Source organism: Rhinopithecus roxellana, chromosome 1, assembly GCF_007565055.1.
Source record: "Rhinopithecus roxellana isolate Shanxi Qingling chromosome 1, ASM756505v1, whole genome shotgun sequence".
Taxonomy (NCBI): domain Eukaryota; kingdom Metazoa; phylum Chordata; class Mammalia; order Primates; family Cercopithecidae; genus Rhinopithecus; species Rhinopithecus roxellana.
This window is the reverse complement of record NC_044549.1, coordinates 53,256,610-53,265,104: the sequence shown is the minus strand read 5'-3', so window position 1 is coordinate 53,265,104 and position 8,495 is coordinate 53,256,610. Positions and strand designations below refer to the sequence as shown.

At 48.5% G+C, this 8,495-nt stretch overlaps 1 protein-coding gene across 7 annotated transcripts in view; it reads right to left on the bottom strand.

The window, feature by feature from the left end:
* Positions 1–1,086: 1,086 nt before the first annotated feature.
* Positions 1,087–8,495, bottom strand: part of TMEM40 (transmembrane protein 40) — a 31,577-nt gene continuing 24,168 nt past the window's right edge. For 3 of the 7 annotated variants that reach the window (XM_010362133.2, XM_030927523.1, XM_010362136.2), the window contains 7 exons: positions 4,656–4,691; positions 4,239–4,271; positions 3,808–3,855; positions 2,884–2,955; positions 2,712–2,786; positions 1,996–2,058; positions 1,087–1,242 (listed from right to left, as the gene is read on the bottom strand). In XM_010362133.2, coding sequence (XP_010360435.1) covers positions 1,223–1,242; positions 1,996–2,058; positions 2,712–2,786; positions 2,884–2,955; positions 3,808–3,855; positions 4,239–4,271; positions 4,656–4,691 — 347 coding nt within the window. In that variant the 3' untranslated portion in view covers positions 1,087–1,222. The remainder of the gene's footprint in view (positions 1,243–1,995; positions 2,059–2,711; positions 2,787–2,883; positions 2,956–3,807; positions 3,856–4,238; positions 4,272–4,655; positions 4,692–8,495) is intronic. The other 4 variants (XM_010362134.2, XM_030927617.1, XM_010362135.2 and 1 more) reach the window with 3 other exon arrangements.

Genomic DNA, 8,495 nt, shown 5'->3' with positions numbered 1-8,495 from the left:
AACGCCTGACCTTGTGATCCACCCGCCTTGGCCTCCCAAAATGCTGGGATTATAGGCATGAGCCACTGCACCTGGCCAGAAGTTACTTTTCTGAGTTTTGAGAACAGCATGTCTGTGACCATCAAGAACTCAGTTCAAGTTCAGGAGATCTATCATATAGCATGGTGATCATAGTTAATAACAATGTATTGTATACTTGCAAATTGCTGACAGGTTTTTACTGTTCTCATCATAAAAAAAATGGTATGTGAGGTGATACATATGTTAATTAGTTTGATGTAGCCATTCCACATATTTCAAAACATGTTGTACACTACAAATATATAAAATTTTTATTTGTCTTTTTTTTTTTTTTATTTTAGAGAAAGGGTCTTGCTCTGTCGCCCAGGCTGGAGTGCAGTGGCTTGATCGTGGAGTGGAGTGACTGCTGGAGCCCTGAACTCCTGGGCTCAAGCAGTCCTCCTGCCTCAGCCTCTTGAGTAGCTGGAACTGCAGGTATGTACAGGTATGTACCACCACATTTGGTCATTAACAAATGAAAAAAAAATTGTAGAGATAGGGGTCTCACTATGTTGCCCAGGCTGGTCTTGAGCTCTTAGCTTCAAGCGACCCTTAGCCTGAGCCTCCCAAAGTGCTAGGATTACAGGTGTGAGCCCCCATGCCTGGCTGCCATTTTGTTTCTGATGATCATTTTCCTGCCTTTTTTTGGGGGGTGGAAAAAATGGTTTTAGTCCCCAGCATCTTACCTGCATCAGGTTCACCAAGGGACCCCAGACTGGTGGCTCCCTGCCTCACGGCAGTGGACTATCTATCTCTCCCGGGATGGCTCGGTAGCACCTAAGAGCATACCCGGATAGCCTGGGATTTGAGAAAAACCATGACCCAGACAGATCACAGCTTGCAGAGCCCATGGTCTCTTGCTATCTTCTGAGAGCAGTGACCTCCCAGAATCTTCCTGTTGGTCCAGGTACTGTGAAGGCTCAGGTCCCACACCCACCCTCTGCCTTCCATCCTGGCAGCTGGGTTGCACAGCAGTACTGCCCAAATGATGCCCCTGCTTGGGCTGGTGCCAACATTCAGACCATATGGAAGGAAAAGCGTTTTTATTGGTCTGGCTTGCTCTGCTGCGCATCTCTCAGAATGCCGGTCTGTCCTTGTGGGCTCAAGTGTCGCAGTGGTGGTCACAGTGGGGCCTGCCTCTGCTGCCCGCCTGGCAGTGGCCTCAGTCAGTCTTCCTGAACCCTGGAAGGCAAAGGCCACAAGATGGCATGGGATTCTGAAGGCAGCCAGGCTTCATCCCCACCATCACCTCAGATGCCCAAGTACCCCTCACAGCTGGCATGATGTAGTCACCCCAGAAGCCATGGGTCTCAATGACCCACTGTCATAATAGCTAGTTTTCTTTTTCTTTATTACATGGATTAAAGGAGACAGATATTTCCCCAGCACAGCCACTTGGCCTCTCCATTCTGAGACATAAGGTGGTCACAGAGCTGTCAGTCAAGAAAGACGACGTGCTTTCGCCCAGCCCAGCCACTGAAGCTGTGTGACTGTGGGCGAGTCACTCCACCTCTCTGAGCCTCAGTTTCCTATTGGTCAAGTGTAGCATTGCTAAAGCCTACCTCCCCAGTTGCTATTAGGCAAGTACAGCCATGGAGGAGATAGTGTTTGGGGAAGTGTAAAGATCTATAAGAGAATGAAGACTAACCAGACCATTTTTCTACTGTTTCACACTTCAGGCCTTTGCATCCATTCCTCACTTGATCTTCACAACACACTTGTGCAGTAGAAAAGTATAACACCTATTTTCCAGTTGAGGAAGCCAAGGTTACATGGCTCATCCAGGGTCACAGAGCTAGTAAACTGGCAGAGGTAGGACTCGAACCTGGGTCCTCTGCCTCTGGGCTGTGTTCTTTCCTGTATGCTAAGTCTCTTTCTAAATGAAGACCCTGCTAGGGAGAAAAAGAGTGAACACAGGAAGACTTTAAAAGTTACCTGTCAGCCTGAACTTCTGGAAGAGGGGGATGAAGCCTTGCAGGATGCTGTGGATGCGGTACACTGCTCAGAAGCAAAGAGAAAAGTGAGTTAAGTTTGTACCCCCACAAGGGATACCTGGCCACCATTGGACAAGGACCTAACTCATGCAAACAAAGCTCTGATGGCGGAATTTCAGGCAGCAGGTTAAGCTTAGATAATGGTACTAGAGTTATTATTACTGAAAACAACAACCGTGAACAGCAGGAATAGTGGCAGGAAACTCACTTGCCAAATTCAGTTCCCAACTCCATTAACTAACTTATTTTCAGTATCTGGCTAGTTCTGTTTTGTTTGCCACTTTTATCTTTTTATTTTATAGACAGAGTCTTGCTCTGTTGCCCAGGCTGAACAAATTCCTGGGCTCAAGCGATCCTCTTGCCCCAATCTCCTGAGTAACTGGAATCATGGGCGTGTGCCCTGGGCCCGGCCTGTTTGCCACTTTAAACTGTTGCTGTTGCATTGTATGGAGCTGCCCATTTTTCCCACAGGGTTTTGCCAGTGACCTTACATTGACCTTGAAAGTGGTCAGGAAGAAAACATGAGCATAAGGAAAAATTTTTTTAAGTGTAGATTGTGACTGTCTGGTCCACACTTGAATGAGTATGAAAATGAATATTTCTACCCACTACCCCTCCAAGAGACTGTGTGTGTGTACATGCTGGGGAGGGGCTTACCTAGTCCAAAGTAGATGCCAACGGTTTCCAGGGAGGCAAAGGTGAGCAGGCCGACCCCAAGAGACATGAACCAGTCTGGAAGGGCAGTGAGGGAGGGAATGGTCAGCTTCCAGGTCTTGACGCCCCTGCCCCCTGCATTCCCCTTGTGCATTCCCCAGGGCACCTCCCCTACCTGCATAATAGTGATAACACACCAGCAAGGCCCCGATGGCAAAACACAGGAGGACGAAATGGAAAAACTCATCTGTGAAGGCAGGGGTGGGGAATCAGTATCTGCTGCTTTCTCTCTTTTTTTGGGGAGAGGAGACAAGGTCTTGCTCTGTCACCGAGGGTGGAGTGCAGTTGTGTGATCACAGCTCATTGCAACCTTGAAGTCCTAGGCTTAAGCAATTCTCCTGCTTCAGCCTCACAAGTAGCGAGGCCTACAGGTGCATGCCATCACACCCAGCGCATTTTTAAATTTTTAGCAGAGACAAGGTCTCGCTATGTTGCCCAGGTTGGTCTTGAACTCCTGGCCTCAAGCAATCCTCTCATCTCGGCCTCCTAACGTATTGGGATTACAGTTGTGAGCCAGCATGTCTGGCCTTTTTTTTTTTTTTTTAATTACAAAAAGTCTCTGTGCTGAGCACCATGGTCTTTCCTCTTGCCCTACCCTTCCTCCTAGAAGTCCCCATGGATTCCAGGCCTGGAGCAGGGAGGCTACTCCCATTTTCACTGCTCCTTTCCCAGAGTCTGGTCTAATCTAACCTTACAACTCTCTCAGCTCAGCTGACCTCCAGCTCCCCATCCTGGCCACAAGGCCTGGAAGGCATTTAGCATCCTAGTGACTGTGCATAGCAGAAAGAGCAGAGGACCAGGGCTCAAGCTCAGGCCACACCACTCATAAGCTGTAAGGCCACTCCCCAGCCTGGAACCTCAGTTTTCATATCTGCAAAATGGGAACCATTGTCCCACCCTGTTGAGTTGATTCTGAGCTGAGTAATATGTAAACTGCAGGGCATACGACAGAGGTGGGTAATGATTGCTACTGTGCTATTTCACCCCTAGAAATCCAGCCAGACAGGAAAAAGCAGGTCTGCTACACCAAGTTCCTTACCATCTTTCTTTATATTCAGTCTTCTTAACTGAGAGGCCTCCACTTCTCCTTAGGAACAAGAGAGAGATGAGTGTTTAACTTTGATGCAGGACGGCAGGTGGGATTTTCCCTTCCCTACCTCATTGAGAATTAATATCTGGGTACTTCTTCCTGGGTCAGAGGGCACTCACTGCAGGACCAGTCGAGCAAAACTGTGAAGATGGGGGTGCTGTCCTTGGAACCCCCACTGACTTCCTCCTCCTTCCTCAGGCCTGAGTCTGCCTTCCGTTCCATTTCCCCTGCACTGGAGATCCCCCTTCTGAATCATAGTGACATTGGCTGGCAACAGTCCCTGCTGGGACTAACCCACACTCTCAGGCTGTCTGAAGTCCCAACCCATCGTCTAGAATCAGCACCCACTCTGGCTCTCCTATCTGAGCTTGTGTATTTACCACTTGCTGGGTCAGAGCCTCTCCTTCGGAGTCCTGGAAACAAGAAACTCAACATTAGTGCCCAACCCTGCTTGGGGTGCCTTAACAGGTGCCTCCACCCTGGGGAAGGCTATAGGTGACCTAAAAAAATGTCCCCATGGAATTCTGCAGCCCCCAAAGATCCTCCTTTCTATTGATGGCTGTTTGGTTATAATCTCCTTGGGTCTTGCTGGGACAGCTTTCCAAGCTCCCCGGGCTCCCTGCTTCATGCCACAGCTGGCCCAGCCCGCTTGATGAGCCTAGGCTCAGTGGACCTGGGGCTCCTGTTTCTCACAGTCAGATACCCCAACAGGAGCTGGCTCTCTTAGGGGAGAGGTGATGCCTAGACCTGGCTCAACACCAGCACCAACAACCTCTCTCCCCTAACTGGACACTCACCTGATTCCCCAGAGGGTACCACCTCTCCTGGAGCATCTGCACAGAAAGGAAATCAGTGATCATATATCCATGATCCTCTGGGGAGGGAGAAGTCATGCTTCAGGGAAGGTGGATCCTGCTGGGAGACTTTCCACTTAACCTGGAGTGTGCCAGGTAGGGAATGGAGCCGGCTGGAGGGTTCCTGTTCCAACTAAAGGGGCAGCCACCACCCACCAGCCACAAAAAGCTGCTGTAGGAACGCCTGCCCACTCTTACAGGTCTGTCAATTTCCCCAGAGAAGCCAGGTTTTCAGGTAAACTTCCTAATTATAAAAAAGTTTGGGCCGGGCGCGGCGGCTCACGCCTGTAATCCCAACACTTTGGGAGGCTGAGGTGGGCGGATCACAAGGTCAAGATATTGAGACCATTCTGGCTAACATGGTGAAACCCTGTCTCTACTAAAAATACAAAAATTAGCTGGGCATGGTAGCGAGCGCCTATAGTCCCAGCTACTTGGGAGGCTGAGGCAGGATAATCGCTCAAACCCCGGAGGCAGAGGTTGCAGTGAGCTGAGATCATACCACTGCACTCCGGCCTGGCGACAGAGTGAGACTCTGTATCAAAAAAAAAAAAGAAAAAAAAAAGGTTTGGCAACTCTTGAATCAAAATTCCATTGCTTGGGAGACATGACATTATTTTATGTAATACCATGTAAGAAAAGCCCTTGACAGCTATAAATGTAAGTTGCTAGTGATTTTTTTTTTTTTTTTTTTTTTTGAGATGAAGTCTCACTCTGTCCCCCAGGCTGGAGTGCAGTGGCGCGATCTCCGCGCACTGCAAGCTCCACCTCCTGGGTTCACACCATTCTCCTGCCTCACCCTCCTGAGTTGCTGGGACTGCAGGCGCCCACCACCACGCCCGGCTAATTTTTTTGTATTTTTAGTACAGATGGGGTTTCACCGTGTTAGCCAGGATGGTCTCGATCTCCTGACTTCATGATCCACCCACCTCGGCCTCCCAAAGTGCTGGGATTACAGGTGTGAGCCACTGCGCCCAGCCGCCAGTGATTTTTTAAAATAGAGATAGGGTCTTGCTATGTTGTCCAGGCTGGTCTTGAACTCCTGGGCTCAAGCAATCCTCCCACCTTGGCCTCCCAAAGTGCTGGGATTATAGTCATGAACTACCATGCCTAACTTTGCCAGTGATTTTTCAGATGCATCCTGATTTCAGAAATATTCAAATGTGAAAAAAATATGGTGTAGAATTGATGAAATATATTTACATTCATAATTTTATTTTTAAAATTTATTTATTTAGAGACAGGTTCTCTCTCTGTCATCCAGGTTGCAGGGCAATGGCACAATCATGACTCACTGCAGTCTCAAGCTCTTGGGCTGAAGCACTCTTCCTGCCTCAGCCTCCCAAGTAGCTGGGATTATAGGTGCAAGCCATAGTGTCTGGCTCTCACAATCATATATATATATAATATATATAATTTATATAAATTTATATATTATATAATTTGTATAAATTATCTATTATATATTTATAATATTTATTTATTTATTTATTTGAGACAGAGTCTCACTCTGCCACCCAGGCTGGAGTACAGTGGCATGATCTCAGCTCACTGCAACCTCTGCCTCCCGGGTTCAAGCAATTCTCCTGCCTCAGGCTCCTGAGTAGCTGGGATTAAGGGTGCCACCACACCTGGCTAATTTTTGTATTTTTAGTAGAGACAGGGTTTTGCCATGTTGGCCAGGCTGGTCTTGAACTCCTAACCTCAAGTGATCCACCTGCCTCAGCCTCCCAAAGTGCTGGGATTACAGGCATGAGCCACAGCGCCTGGCCACACAATCATAATTTTAAAAAAGCATTCTGGGCCTGGCGCGGTGGCTCACGCCTGTAATCCCAGCACTTTGGGAGGCCGAGGCGGGAGGATCACGAGGTCAGGAGATTGAGACCATCCTGGTGAACACGGTGAAACCCTGTCTCTACTGAAAACACAAAAAAATTAGCCAGGTGTGGTGGCGGCTGTCTGTAGTCCCAGTTACTTGGGAGGATGAGGCAGGAGAATGGCATGAACCCAGGAGGCGGAGCGTGCAGTGAGCCAAGATCACACCACTGCACTCCAGCCTGGGAGACAGAGCAAGACTCCGTCTCAACATAAATAAATAAATAAAGCATTCTGGGCTGGGTGCAGTGACTCACACCTGTAATCCCAGAACTTTGGGAGGCTGAGGCAGGTGGATCATGAGGTCAGGAGATCGAGACCAACCTGGCTAACACAGTGAAACCCCATCTCTACTAAAAATACAGAAAAAAAAAAAAAAAAAAGCATTCTGTGTTTCTGTGTGGGCCGGGCACGATGGTTCACACTTGTAATCCCAGCACTTTGGAAGGTCAAGGTGGATAGATCACTTGAGTCCAGGAGTTCAAGACCAGCCTGGGAAATATGGTAAAATCCCATCTCTACCAAAAATACAAAAATTAGCTGGGCATGGTGGTGCAGGCATGTAGTCCCAGCTTCTCAGGAGGCTAAGGTAGAAGAATCACTTGAGCCCGGGAGGTGGAGGTTGTAGTGAGCCGAGATGGCACCACTGCACTCCAGCCTGAGCAAAGGAGTGAGACCGCATCTCAAAAAAACCAAAAAGTAAAAAAAACAAACCTACCCATACCCCGACCCCCCAAAAACCATTCTGTGAGTCAGATAAAAAGCATCTGCCCACATGGGCCACCCATTAATGCCTGCTCCAGGCTATCCAGATGCAGGTGATGACACGTGCTGCCTTTTACCCATAAAACTCTGGACTAGACAGGCAACTCCAAGCTCATGCCATCTTGCTGGCTTCTAGACCTACCAGGCTCTGAGCATGTGGGAGCCAAGCTGGCTTGTACACCTCAATCCTTGGCTTCCGCCCTGATTGTTGAGCCACTTGTCTGGGCTGCCAAGGGTGAGTTGAGTCCTATAGAGCTGAGCTGCCACCTCTGCATTAATCCAGTCCTGGGTGTCCTTCCCACACCATTCACCATGTGGTTCTTGGTGCCTGTTCTAGTTCCCTGGTGACCTTGCTCCTAGCCTGTCATCTTCTTTCCCTTAAGGGCAGACAGGCACTTGTATGATCTTCCTACCATCAGGCCCCGACTTCTGTACGTTTCCTGTCCCTCAGGGCAGCCCCAGGACACGAACACCACAAGGGGCACTTAGCATGTGACAATAGGCACTCAGCACACTGAACACCATCTGCAAAGTGACAAGAGGGGCCAATACGGAGAGTGCAGAGAGCATATCAAGGACAACATGAAATGAGACTCAAGCAATGTAATTTACCAAGCACCTCCAATGTCTGGGGGAAAGAAGTAATTCATGAATACGTGACTGTATCTACATTTTCTACAGTGAATGTGAATTACTTAATGAGAAAAATATTTTAAAATACATATGAACATAAAGGTTTATCTCATTTTATACCCAGTGAAACCTTTCTTAAATTACTTGAGTAATTAAAAACATTTTTCTAAACCAGATTATACTTGTTTCTGTAACAAAAAAAAAAAAAAAAGAAAGGGCCGGGCGCGGTGGCTCAAGCCTGTAATCCCAGCACTTTGGGAGGCCGAGACGGGCGGATCACGAGGTCAGGAGATCGAGACCATCCTGGCTAATACGGTGAAACCCTGTCTCTACTTAAAAATACAAAAAACTAGCCGGGCGAGGTGGCGGGCGCCTGTAGTCCCAGCTACTCGGGAGGCTGAGACAGGAGAATGGCGTGAACCCGGGAGGCGGAGCTTGCAGTGAGCTGAGAGCCGGCCACTGCACTCCAGCCTGGGCGGCAGAGCAAGACTCCGTCTCCAAAAAAAAAAA